This window comes from Coregonus lavaretus (assembly GCF_964263955.1).
Source record: "Coregonus lavaretus genome assembly, chromosome: 5".
In the NCBI taxonomy this organism is placed as follows: Eukaryota; Metazoa; Chordata; class Actinopteri; order Salmoniformes; family Salmonidae; genus Coregonus; species Coregonus lavaretus.
Window position 1 is genome coordinate 14,756,487 of NC_139992.1, and position 14,699 is coordinate 14,771,185.

Consider the following 14,699-nt stretch of genomic DNA (forward strand, 5'->3'; position numbering starts at 1 on the left):
CACGCATGACTGTAGCTTGCTTTGGATAAAACTATTTGTTTTGACCTGAAAGGGCATTTCCTTCTTAGCTACAAATACCACGTTTGGGCGAGAGAGTAATTATAAATGCCACTCTAAACAACCTCTTGGGGTTTGTGTGCTGCACTGATAATAAATGTCCTTCTCTTATGTAGGCTTTGTCATTATAAATTGTGAGGAAAACAATTTCAACTGACACTATTAGTGCATTTCTACTGTTACTTGCCCATGGGGTGATACGTTTTCATCTATGGATGAGATGCCATTTGATGCAGATAATTAAGTCTCATTAAAAGCCTGTAAAATTCTAATTAAACCAGCTAAAACTATGCGCAGTTTCCTCATTATGAAATGCTCTCTCTCTCTCTTTCTCTCTCTCCTCTGTTCTTTCTCTCCTCTGACAGACATCTGCCACCACTACTGTGTAAACTCCAAGGCCTGTACGTTGTCCAGTAGTGGCCATGTAGAGTGTGTGTGTCCGGTCAGATACGAGGGAAACAAGTGTGAGGTGGATAAGTGCCTGAGGTGTCACGGAGCACCTTGCCTCGTCAACGATGACACAGCAGATGTGGTCTGCAAGTGAGTTGTTGTTAGCATCTTATAACATTGCTTTATATTCTGTGTTGGGTTAACACCTTATACTGTAAAACCAAGTGTTTAGAATCTGAACACATAACTGAACACTTTTCTGTTACGCTTTTTAAACGTGTCAAGGCATTTTGAATTTCAATTCAGAACATAAACACCAGAACATGTTTATTCGCTGTAACACTTTTTAAACACATGAACACGTTTATTCAGCACAAGTCGTTAAGGTTTAAACACTAAACACTTTGGAGTGAATTTGAGAGATACCCACCCATGACTGTGTTTGATAGTGACAGAGACATGGTTGTTGCATTCAATAACTTCTTAATCTGAAACCTTCACCAAGTGTCTGTCTAAGTAAATATTTCAATTAAAAGTAAACCCTTTATGACCACACATAATATATTTCATAAGGCCTAGTTATCCTCAATAATTGTGGTCTGAAAACCTGGCACATGGACAACATCAGACCTCCAAGTCACAATATGCTTCTTTCTGAAGTGATTAGTAGTTCTATCAGAATCTAGTCAGAGGAAGGATAGTAAACAATTTGAAAATGTTATCACCCACAACCTGCACTAAGCGTGACTGGTGTGGTGAAGGACGTTATTAACTAAATTACCTGAAACTGAAACAACCATCTCAGTAACGGGTGCAATAAATTCAACTGCTTACAGATTGGATTAGCTTTTGATTATTTATCTTTCTATGGTATAAGATCAATTAATCATCAATGTGCATGAGGAAACATATACAGTGGGGAGAACAAGTATTTGATACACTGCCGATGTTGCAGGTTTTCCTACTTACAAAGCATGTAGAGGTCTGTAATTTATATCATAGGTACACTTCAACTATGAGAGACGGAATCTAAAATAAAAATCCAGAAAATCACATTGTATGATTTTTAAGTAATTAATTTGCATTTTATTGCATGACATAAGTATTTGATACATCAGAAAAGCATAACTTAATATTTGGTACAGAAACCTTTGTTTGCAATTACAGAGATCATATGTTTCCTGTAGGTCTTGACCAGGTTTGCACACACTGTAGCAGGGATTTTGGCCCACTCCTCCATACAGACCTTCTCCAGATCCTTCAGGTTTCGGGGCTGTCGCTGGGCAATACGGACTTTCAGCTCCCTCCAAAGATGTTCTATTGGGTTCAGGTCTGGAGACTGGCTAGGCCACTCCAGGACCTTGAGATGCTTCTTACGGAGCCACTCCTTAGTTGCCCTGGCTGTGTGTTTCCGGTCGTTGTCATGCAGGAAGACCCAGCCATGACCCATCTTCAATGCTCTTACTGAGGGAAAGAGGTTGTTGGCCAAGATCTCGCAATACATGGCCCCATCCATCCTCCCCTCAATACGGTGAAGTCGTTCTGTCCCCATTGCAGAAAAGCATCCCCAAAGAATGATGTTTCCACCTCCATGCTTCACGGTTGGGATGGTGTTCTTGGGGTTGTACTCATCCTTCTTCTTCCTCCATCAGACCACATGACCTTCTCCCATTCCTCCTCTGGATCATCCAAATGGTCATTAGCAAACTTCAGACAGGCCTGGACATGCGCTGGCTTGAGCAGGGGGACCTTGCTTGCGCTGCAGGATTTTAATCCATGACGGCGTAGTGTGTTACTAATGGTTTTCTTTGAGACTGTGGTCCCAGCTCTATTCAGGTCATTGACCAGGTCCTGCCGTGTAGTTCTGGGCTTATCCCTCACCTTCCTCATGATCATTGATGCCCCACGAGGTGAGATCTTGCATGGAGCCCCAGACCGAGGGTGATTGACCATCATCTTGAACTTCTTCCATTTTCTAATAATTTCGCCAACAGTTGTTGCCTTCTCACCAAGCTGCTTGCCTATTGTCCTGTAGACCATCCCAGCCTTGTGCAGGTCTACAATGTTATCCCTGATGTCCTTACACAGCTCTCTGGTCTTGGCCATTGTGGAGAGGTTGGAGTCTGTTTGATTGAGTGTGTGGACAGGTGTCTTTTATACAGGTAACGAGTTCAAACAGGTGCAGTTAATACAGGTAATGAGTGGAGAACAGGAGGGCTTCTTAAAGAGAAACTAACAGGTCTGTGAGAGCCGGAATTCTAACTGTTTAGTAGGTGATCAAATACTTATGTCATGCAATAAAATGAAAATTAATTACTTAAAAATCATACAATGTGATTTTCTGGATTTTTGTTTTAGATTCCGTCTCTCACAGTTGAGGTGTACCTATGATAAAAATTACAGACCTCTACATGCTTTGTAAGTAGGAAAACCTGCAAAATCGACAGTGTATCAAATACTTGTTCTCCCCACGGTAGGTGTTCTCCTGGTTGGAAACTGACTGGAAAAAGTTGACTATCATGTTTTATCTTGCATTCTAAACACCTGTGTTTAAGATGAGAACACTATTGTAAAATCTAAATGCCTAATGTTGAAGTTTTAAACACTGACGTTTAGGTTATAAAAGTGTCACGTTTCATGGTTTTAAAGTGTAGAGCTAATGCTTGACGTACTGTAGTTGAATAGTCTTCCATCTAATGATTTTACCAACAGATATGGTTCAAATTTAATTTACAATTCACAGCTTCAAATAAAATAGGCCATAATCACTACGGATAATCCGTAGTCTTGCATTTCCAAACAATGTAAGAAAGACATAAACCGTGGGCCAACCATCAGAGACAACATTTTTCCTCTATTTTCCTCCAGCTGTACTAATGGCAGGATAGCACCCAGCTGTAAGCTATGTGACGGCTACTGTTACAACGGAGGTACCTGTCACCTGGACCCTGACACCAACCTGCCCTTCTGTCAGTAAGTACAGTAACTACTAGCAACGGCCTGGAATAACAATAGTTTAGGAAAGTTCTCTATTCATACTTTATTATTTCTTTATTATTCATTACCATTCAGTTATGCCCGGCAGGCTGGCCTATAGTGGAACCAAGTCTCATTGGTCTTTTATTCTAATGATTGATTTTTGAAAATAAGTTGTGGTGTGTAGAGGATTAATAGTTTTTTTTTTTTTTTACACAGGGCTAAGATTCTAAGTAAAGAGAATGTTTGACACCAGTGGATGCAGGCCATGTCATAGCAGGATGTTAGGGCTCAATAAGAGAATGAGTCACACCTGGCTATGGGTCTAGATTTTTAGAAATCTAGCCCTCTGTGGCAGAGTAGAAGTAAGAAAGCTCTGCATGGGGTACAGCTACAGTCATTGAAAGTAAACTCCAACTACTGAAACATTACTGTTCAGAACGTATCACACTGTTCTTTTGTCAGTGTGTCTCCTCTCGGTGGTAGGTTTCAGGAGAAATAGTTTGTATTTTGATCCTCAGTGGTAAGGAGTGTGTTACACACGCTATGAGCGGCAGTGTCTCAATGGCAATAACTGGTAGAGTACAATAGGTTAGCTCTCAGAGACCTGTGGGAATCATCCAGGAGAAAGAATGCTCTGCACTTCTGGTGGTCCACAAAGATTAATTTCAGCTCTGCTAATTTCAGGTGTGGTTCAATGTTAAAGACCTCCCCACAAAGATGATTGGAAATCCATCTGAAAAGGCAAACCTTGTTGCTCTATCTTTTTACTGTCCCATTGTCCATTGTAGTTACAATTAAATGTGTGGGCATGGCTGGCACGATTCAAGGGATATAATAAATTTCTATGCAAATGATCCCATCTCATTTTCAACAAGGTTAACAGATCTAGATGATGTGGTTTATTCATTGGCTGCGAGGCATAGAGATTAGGTGCGATGATGGATACGTCTGTGTCAAGAAATCATAATGTTTGACCTTAAACTATAACAGAGTAAATTAATATCTCATCCAAGCCACCCCAGAAGCTCCACAAGCAGAAATATCCTCATTGAGATAGTAATTTGCAGATAACTGTCTTAAAGGTCTAAGGGATTTTCAAAACTCATCAGTGTGTTCCACCAGTAAATATAATCAGTGTATATAAACATAAAGTGGGTATTATAATTGTTTTGATGAATTATCAAGATCAACATGTTCATAAATAATCCGAATTTGCTTATGTTTGTTATTTTTCTGTATTTAAATGTTTCTGTTAATTGTGTTAATAAATACTGTTTATAAGCTTAGTGCGAATTTATAACAACATACTGAACAAAACTATATATTTTTGCCTCAATGGATGTAGCTGTCATTAGTTTAGCTAAACATAACGTTTCTAGTTTAGTTTTTGATTAATTTATTCATCATGAATGATAAAAACATAAATTATTTTAGAACAAATCTATGTAGTATTTTGTTTGTTGCCATGCTGAAGGGTTTCCATCTGCCTATACAATACCTACCCTGCTCGTTTTTATCAATACCACTCCACCACACTGTTTTACAGCTGCACGTCAGGGTTCAAGAACCAACGTTGTGATGAGCTGGCCAACCCATGTGATTACTTCTGTCAGAATGAGGGGATGTGCACTATCACTGCCCTTAACAAACCCCGCTGCAAGTAGGTCCCTCCCTACCTCACTTCCTGTGTCTGTTCCAGAGGTCTCACCCTCCCCCCTCCCACCTCTCGTCATTCAGCTTCATTTCAGCAAGTGTGATGCTCTATTTGGCTGTTCCAGAGGTCTCACCCTCTGCCCTCTCGCCATTCAGCTTCATTTCAGTCAGTGTGATGGTCTATATAACACTTTCTCACCTCTAATACAGTACATACTCCCTCTTTAACTCACTGCTAACCAACTGCGTCTCATACAGCCCGAGCTGACATGCCCTTCGAGTGACATTCAAGTGCTGTCTGATTGTGAATATAGGGGACCTGTTGTGATCAATGCATGTATGGTGATTCATTTTGCAATGTGTTAGGAGACAGAAAATGTGGACTTGGGACTTTGTGGAGATGCATAGTCTCTGCTGTAGCTCTGAAATAAGTCAATTCAAAAGCATGTCAGTGATTATGTTGTAAATATATTACAAACCCTTTTACAAATCCGCTCATCAGTTGCTCATCAGCTCTTACCTAGTATTTTCCCTAACAATATTTTATTTGATATTTTACCCATCAGAAAGGATGATTCATTTGTAACTTGTTTCCCCCATTAAAATGCATGATTGTTTGTGCTGTGACATTCTTTCTATGGGGGAATGATTCATTGTCTGTATGCGTGGGATGCAATTCTCATTCTTATTCCTGATCATTTGGTGTTGTGATTCTTGCAGTGCATGTAATTTAGTGTAATTTCATTCCTTCCATCACCAACCAGTTGCAGTGGTCAGACTGCTCATGCTTTACAGACACATCAGCGTCAATCACGCTCAATAGGAAATCACCTCCTCTAACTCCTCTAACTTTGGCATTTATCACTCCCATTGGATCCCATCCAAACAGCAAACTAGATGAGTCTGTTTTCTGCTGAATATTCATCCTGTTAATCTACTCACTATGTTATCTACCCATGTATCTACCCAGCACTACTTTTAGATGTCTTCTATACGCTATGTATGAAATATACTGCACAAAGGGATTCTCTAAGAAAATCTGTAAAAATGTTATCCATGGTTGACTGTCTGTTCCCATAGCACTCCTTTTATGTGGGGATTAAGGTAGAGACAGCAGAAGACTATAGTTGATTTTCTCCTCTCTGATTGGTCTGTTCCAGGTGTTCAGTCAATTGGGCAGGCACACAGTGTGAAAGGCCCGCCCCCAAGAGCAGCAGATCAGACAACACCAGTGGAGGTGAGTGCAGAAGTCACATGACTCACCCAGTGTCATACATGGCATACTACCCATCCTCTAGTTAGCCTTTTGGTTGGGGTCAGGTGGATTGTCTACTAGTGTAATGTATACCCCCATTTGCTTTGGCTGTTCAAGAAAGCTAATTGGATGACATTTTACATACGCTCTTATCCAGAGTGACTTAGGGTTGTAATTAGGGTTAAGTGCCTTGCTCAAGGGCACATCGACCGAATTTTCACCTAGTCGGCTCTGGGATTCAAACCATCAACCTTTCTGTTACTTAACCACTAGGCTACATGTTAACTCTTGTAATGAGACTGTGATAACACTAACAGTCATCCTGAATGCTAAAGCAGTTGCATCCTTTCTCTTCTCTGTTTCAGGGAGCATAGCCATCATCGTACCTCTGGTCCTGCTGGTGATCTTGATCACAACGGTGGTGGCAGGCATTTTCATCTGCAAAAGAAGGCAGAGGTACAATATGTTAAGCCTAATAAGTAACTATGCTGGCTGGTGTTTCCTGTGATATGTGTATAAGTATGTGTTGTGATTTAGATTTTGTGTTTGCCAAGAATGCCTTTATTGTTGCCAGACACATTTTCATATGTGACAATAAAGTATTAAATTCAATTGAAATGTTGGTGTGGCTGGTGATCTCAGGTACCAGCCAGGTCACCCGTGATACAAGTCAGTATTCGACGTCCATCTATGTCTGAGGACGTCAGGAGATGACGTGGATACCGGCCACTAGGGGCAACAGGGAGCGCTTTTACCTTCAAGTAGGTTTCGGTTTTGCTAGGGTGTTGGGGATGGCGGATGTGCGTAAGCACCTGCCTCTGATTCCATAGGTTGCAAGTTGAAATCCAGCAATAGAAAGTCATTTTTGTTTTAAGCCTATCCCAAACCTTAACCCTTACCTTAACTATTCGGAGTTAATGCCTAACATTAAGATTTCAGAGTTTTTGCCTAAACCTAACCCTAACCTTAAATATTCGGAGTTAATGCCTAAACTTAACCTTAAACACTTCGAAATTTGACATTTAGAACAACTTCGAAATTTGACGTTTGAGAAACATGGATGAACGTCTAATTCTAACGTGAGACTGTGAGAGCTAGTTGCAGGTACAACATACCATGAATTATCTTATGTTAATGATTGCTAATTGTCCTCCTCCTCCTCCCAGGGGGAAGAGGGTGACGAGGCAGCCCATGACGAATGGAGGGATCAACGTGGAGATAGGAAATCCTACTTACAACATGTATGAGGTCGACCATGACAACCATGCAGATGCTGGCAGCCTTCTGCGACCAAACTTTACACTGGACCCTCATAAGGTTTGTATTGGCAGACTATGTACAAAATCAGCCATTCATTTTGTGCGTAATAACATGTTGTATGAATGCAAAAACTCAGTTTGGCTCACTTTTGTAAGTGTGTATTGCTAAAGAAAATCTTTATTTGTGTTTCTATATTTATCTGGGATAATATAATTTACAGAGACATAACATTGTAGTCTCATCTGTTAATACATCAGTATGAAACCATCATCCATCTATTTCTGGTATCATAGTCATGTAATCAGTGGTGTGATTAACAAAATGAGGCTTTAGCATCTCCTCATGTGGCATACCAAATCAAATTTCTACCAGACTTTCTATCCACTGTATTATCTGATAAAGATGTGTAGTTACATTAGCAGATGGAGCACAAACCTCAGGTATGTGGAGAGAAACATTATTCAGGCGCTCTGTACCAAGGGAACATTTTATCTTCTGTTGATTCATTTTCTTCATGGGCCTCAACACGCACTAACGCCCCGAATATCAAATCAATCATAACAGCTTTACTGATCTATCTTGTTATCTTACTTGCCTGCTACCACTTCAAGCTTAATGCATTTGCTTCTCGCCATGCCAACTTTGACATCTGGTAGTGTCAGTCCCACCTGTATCCCTTTGCATTAGAAAGGTCAGGCTGACTGAATCACAACTAGATAACTCCACTAACACTTCTTTATCATATCAGTGAATACTGTAAGAGGAAGTTGCCATGGTTTTTGTTGAATTTGCATCCACAATCTAAGTTCCAAAACCAAAAATGGTTGGACAATTGTTGATCTCATTTTCTAATCATTACATCATTTTGAGTTCCTCACTGATGTTGATATATAATTGATTTTCAGTTGGATTATATCCATATACACTTGTGGTAAAGTGTATGCTGGTTGAGAACAGCTTGGCCTTGTGGCATGGTGAACATTGGCAGAACTTGTGTGTTGCAGGGCTGGTGTGTGAAGTCCAGTGACCCTCGCACCCTGGGCATACATACTGTGCCCAAGGAGGTGATACCTGGACAGGTGATTTCTCCCATCCTTCCCCTTAGTTTAGACAACCAACCTCGTACAGAGGATGAATACTGTCATGCCATTCACTATAGAAGGAACAGAGAGCTGTAGAATGTTTGTAAATCTCCTTTTGGAAGGAAACCTGCAAACTTGCAAACCTGCAAACTTGTCCATGAAAAGGAAGCTGAATGACACTTTTAGAAATGCCAAAGTAGTCTGTTGCTTCTGTGTCGAGAAATAATATTGCAATACTGTGTGTATTGCAGTGCAACATATCAGATAACTTTTTTTAAAGGGATACTTCGGGATTTTGGCAATAAGGCCCTTTATCTACTTCCCCAGAGTCAGATGAACTTGTGGATACCATTTTTGTCTCTGCATGCAGTTTGACGTAAGTTGCCAACTAGCGCTAGCGCAATTGCTAACTGGCGTTAGCGCAATAACTGGAAGTCTATTGGTATCTACTAGCATGCTTGAAGATACCCATAGACTTCCAGTCATGGCGCTAACGCTAGTTAGCATTGGCTCACAAAACCACGTCTGACTTCCTTCATACTGGACACGGAGACATACAAATGGTATCCACAAGTTCATCTGACTCTGGGGAAGTAGACAAAGGGCATCATTGCCAAAATCCTGAAGTATCCCTTTAAGTTACAGTAAGTTATAGTAAATTACAGATAGTACTGTAGGAAATCGTCATCATACAGGGCACCAGATTATAAAGGGTATTTTCTTATGCATTGTTGAGAGCTGTGCTAATATGATACAGTGAGGGAAAAAAGTATTTGATCCCCTGCTGATTTTGTATGTTTGCCCACTGACAAAGAAATGATCAGTCTATAAATTTAATGGTAGGTTTATTTGAACAGTGAGAGACAGAATAACAACAACAAAATCCTGAAAAACGCATGTCAAAAATGTTATACATTTATTTGCATTTTAATGAGGGAAATAAGTATTTGACCCCCTCTCAATCAGAAAGATTTCTGGCTTCCAGGTGTGTTTTATACAGGTAACGAGCTGAGATTAGGAGCACACTCTTAAAGGGAGTGCTCCTAATCTCAGCTTGTTACCTGTATAAAAGACACCTGTCCACAGAAGCAATCAATCAATCAGATTCCAAACTCTCCACCATAGCCAAGACCAAAGAGCTCTCCAAGGATGAAAGGGACAAGATTGTAGACCTACACAAGGCTGGAATGGGCTACAAGACCATCGCCAAGCAGCTTGGTGAGAAGGTGACAACAGTTGGTGCGATTATTCGCAAATGGAAGAAACACAAAATAACTGTAAATCTCCCTCGGCCTGGGGCTCCATGCAAGATCTCATCTTGTGGAGTTGCAATGATCATGAGTACGGTGAGGAATCAGCCCAGAACTACACGGGAGGATTTTGTAAATGATCTCAAGGCAGCTGGGACCATAGTCACCAAGAAAACAATTGGAAAACACACTATGCCGTGAAGGACTGAAATCCTGCAGCGCCCGCAACGTCCCCCTGCTCAAGAAAGCACATATACAGGCCTGTCTGAAGTTTGCCAATGAACATCTGAATGATTCAGAGGAGAACTGGGTGAAAGTGTTGTGGTCAGATGAGACCAAAATCGAGCTCTTTGGCATCAACTCAACTCGCCTTGTTTGGAGGAGGAGGAATGCTGCCTATGACCCCAAGAACACCATCCCCACCGTCAAACATGGAGGTGGAAACATTATGCTTTGGGGGTGTTTTTCTGCTAAGGGGACAGGACAACTTCACCGCATCAAAGTGACGATGGACGGCGCCATGTACCGTCAAATCTTGGGTGAGAACCTCCTTCCCTCAGCCAGGGCATTGAAAATGGGTCGTGGATGAGTATTCCAGCATGACAATGACCCAAAACACACGGCCAAGGCAACAAAGGAGTGGCTCAAGAAGAAGCACATTAAGGTCCTGGAGTGGCCTAGCCAGTCTCCAGACCTTATTCCCATAGAAAATCTGTGGAGGGAGCTGAAGGTTCGAGTTGCCAAACGTCAGGCTCGAAACCTTAATGACTTGGAGAAGATCTGCAAAGTGGAGTGGAACAAAATCCCTCCTGAGATGTTTGCAAACCTGGTGGCCAACTACAAGAAAGGTCTGACCTCTGTGATTGCCAACAAGGGTTTTGCCACCAAGTACTAAGTCGTGTTCTGCAAAGGGGTCAAATACTTATTTCCCTCATTAAAATGCAAATCAATTTATAACATTTTTGACATGCATTTTTCTGTATTTGTTGGTTGTTATTCTGTCTCTCACTGTTCAAATAAACCTACCATTAAAATTATAGACTGATCATGTCTTTGTCAGTGGGCAAACGTACAAAATCAGCAGGGGATCAAATACTTTTTAACCTCACTGTATGTCTGTCAAATATCTAACAGCATTTTCACTTCCTCAATGCAGCCCTTGAACTACTCCAACCCAGTGTATGCAAAGATCTACCTTGACGGACAGAACTGTCGCAAACCGGTCATCAACATAGACGAGAGGAGAGGGCTACTCCCAAAGAAACTAGAGGGGACAATTCGCGAAACCGCAGCATAGCCTGACAACACTTTCTACTCCTTTTATACGACAGTGTACAAATGTATAAAAACAAGGAAAATAATAATTTTCTATTTCCTATCAGGCTCCCGTCCTCTCGGTTAGGTTTGTTGGTTTTTAGCATCAGCATTACCTCCTCAGTTGTGTGCTGAACACTTTTATTCAAATGTTTTAGTTTCCGTTGTTTGCTTTCTGTTTGTCGAACATTTGTTATACAGCACTATTTAGTATATACTGAATGACACTGAAGTAAAGCTGCTGATTTACAAAATACCTTATTAACACCGGAACTCTTCTGTTGTAAACAAACGTCAAGATCGATACAGTACTTATTGCTGAACCTGTATATGTCACTCTCTTGTTAGGCTGAGATTTAATCAAATTAAGCGTTAACCGGCGATAGTCGACACCCGCATAGCTGATGTTTTGTCAGTGTTGGAGGTGGAACTGTGTTGAATCTGTGAAATCGGTGAGCAGCTTCTCTTTTGATAATTGTTACTAAGCCACATCCGTCCCACTTGCGTTAGAAGTTCAGAACGAGAAAGTGTAGGCTATATACAGTACCAGTCAAAAGTTTGGACACACCTACTCATTCCAGGGTTTTTCTTTATTTTCACTATTTTCTACATTGTAAAATAATAGTGAAGACATCAAAACTATGAAATGACACATATGGAATCATGTAGTAACCAAAAAAGTGTTAAACAAATCAAAATATATTTTATATTTGAGATTCTTCAAAGTAGCCACCCTTTGCTTTGATGACAGCTTTGCACACTCTTGGCATTCTCTCAACCAGCTTCATGAGGTAGTCACCTAGAATGCATTTCAATTAACAGGTGTGCCTTGTTAAAAGTTAAATTTGTGGAATTTATTTCCTTCTTAATACATTTGAGCCAATCAGTTGTGTTGTGGCAAGGTAGGGGTGGTATACAGAAGATAGCCCTATTTGGTAAAATACCAAGTCCGTATTATGGCAAGAACAGCTCAAATAAGCAAAGAGAAACGACAGTCCATCATTACTTTAAGATACTTTGTCAGTCAGTACGTAAAATGTCAAGAACTTTGAACGTTTCTGCAAGTGCAGTCGCAAAAACCATCAAACTGGCTCTCATGAGGACCGCCACAGTTACCTCTGCTGCAGAAGATAAGTTCATTAGAGTTACCAGCCTACGAAATCGGCAATTAACTGCACCTCAGATTGCAGCCCAAATAAATGCTTCACAGTTCAAGTAACAGACACATCTCAAGATCAACTGTTCAGAGGAGGACGTGTGAATCAGGCCTTCATGGTCGATTTGATGCAAAGAAACCACTATAAAGACACCAATAATAAGAAAAGACTTGCTTGGGCCAAGAAACACGAGCAATGGACATTAGACCAGTAGAAATCTGTACTTTGGTCTGATGAGTCCAAATTTGAGATTTCTGGTTCCAACTGCTGTGTCTTTGTGAGACGCAGAGTAGGTGAACGGATGATCTACGCATGTGTGGTTCCCACTGTGAAGCATAGAGGACTAGGTGTGATGTTGTGGGGGTGCTTTTCTGGTGACACTGTCTGTGATTTATTTAGAATTGAAGGCACACTTAACCAGCATGGCTACCACAGCATTCTGTAGCGATATGCCATCCCATCTGGGTTGCGCTTAGTGGGACGATCATTTGTTTTTCAACAGGACAATGACCCAAAATACACCTCTAGGCTGTGTAAGGGCTATTTGACCAAGGAGAGTGATGGAGTGCTGCATCAGATGACCTGGCCTCCACAATCACCCGACCTCATCCCAATTGAGATGGTTTGGGATGAGTTGGACCGCAGAGTGAAGGAAAAGCAGCCAACAAGTGCTCAGCATATGTGGGAACTCCTTCAAGACTGTTGGAAAAGCATTCCTCATGAAACTGGTTCAGAGAATGCCAAGAGTGTGCAAAGCTGTCATCAAGGCAAAGGGTGGCTACTTTGAAGAATCTAAACTATAAAATATATTTTGATTTGTTTAACACTGTTTTGGTTACTACATGATTCCACATGTGTTATTTCATAGTTTTGATGTCTTCACTATTATTCTACAATGTAGAAAATAGTACAAATAAAGAAAAATGGCAATGTCTGCTTTGGTGTCACCTGGGGAATTTGACAGCGCTCACGCATATTCACCTCAGACACAGTCAAAACATCAGCTATGCGGATGTTGGCTAAAGCAGATCTGATTGAATTGGGGCCTCAGTGGAACCAACACCTTGTTATTTTGATGCAGTATACAATACTAAAGCAGGTCTATATATTTTTTTCTGAACAAATTATATATCATCTTATAAACAACTATAACACTTTGAGATTGCTCAAGTTTTAATTGCCATGGTTTCTATTGTCATTGATTTCCTCAGAACAAAAACTGTTAATCTTCACAATAACATGTTATCATTTCATGGTTTCATACCTGAGCAATGAAGCTTGTATTCTGTCTTTGTGTTTGTATCGTTTGATTCAGCCAAGATGGATACAATCCAGCAGTGGCCAAGGTTAGTTTTAAGAGGGTTATTTTCCGTTAACCCTCTAATTCAGTTCTTTACAGTATTATATCATCATGTTCATGTAATAATTCCAAACATATAAATTTGCTCTGCTACAAATATAAGATATTTTACTGAGGTGACTGAAATGTATATTCCATCTAAGATGTTCTGTTTGGATCACAGAGATTATTGAAACTCAACATGAATGTTCTGAGAACAGAATCAAAGACATTCGTATTTTTGTAGGTCTCTTGTTCCAACAACATACTGTATCTGTATCAACTTTACAGCATAAGGCTGTAAACACGGAAAAGGATTTAACACGACTCTACAGCTACAAAGTTACTTTAGATAATTATAAAGATACTCTCTGTTACTTTCAGAAAAGGAAAGACGATAGATATAACATATTTTATAATTTTGTATTTGATTTGTATGTTGTTTGGCTGCTTGTATTTTGAAGAAATGTATTAAATGTAAGTTCTTTTATATAAAATGTAAATCAATATAAAATAAAGGGGGCTTATTTCCATTTCAAAAGAATTATTTGGGCTTCTGAAATCTCTGCTTGATAATGGCGCTAACATCAGACTTCAACACTATACAGCTAGTGCTTAAGCAAGACACCTGTTGGAACATTTCCCTTACCTCACATGAAGGGATTTAAGTGACAAAGCTGTCATATTTCCTGGGTTTGAGTGGTCCCTGACCTAACAAGTCAATCACCAGCTGTGACATCTTATCTGTGGTATGAAACAGGCTCAAAGGACAGGAGGATTAGTGTGTGTGTTTGTGTGAAGGCCAAGTGCATTCATTACCTTGTACGATGAACACGCCATCAACGCCCGCCACACAGCACACTGAATAGTAATTCAGTCCCTGAGAGTTTTACAACACAACGGCCGATTATCTACACCCCTCTGTGTTTCACCTGCTCTGTCACCATGGCAACTGCACAACCG

At 40.4% G+C, this 14,699-nt stretch overlaps 1 protein-coding gene across 1 annotated transcript in view; it reads left to right on the forward strand.

Moving 5' to 3' along the window:
- Positions 1–11,223, forward strand: part of LOC311128814 (low-density lipoprotein receptor-related protein 1B-like) — a gene marked incomplete at both ends in the record, with an annotated part of 602,749 nt that extends 591,526 nt beyond the window's left edge. The window contains 8 exons of the mRNA XM_084161045.1: positions 423–597; positions 3,316–3,420; positions 4,973–5,086; positions 6,240–6,316; positions 6,700–6,790; positions 7,501–7,651; positions 8,599–8,673; positions 11,083–11,223. Of these exons, the coding sequence (XP_084017171.1) occupies positions 423–597; positions 3,316–3,420; positions 4,973–5,086; positions 6,240–6,316; positions 6,700–6,790; positions 7,501–7,651; positions 8,599–8,673; positions 11,083–11,223 (929 nt within the window). The remainder of the gene's footprint in view (positions 1–422; positions 598–3,315; positions 3,421–4,972; positions 5,087–6,239; positions 6,317–6,699; positions 6,791–7,500; positions 7,652–8,598; positions 8,674–11,082) is intronic.
- Positions 11,224–14,699: the final 3,476 nt, after the last annotated feature.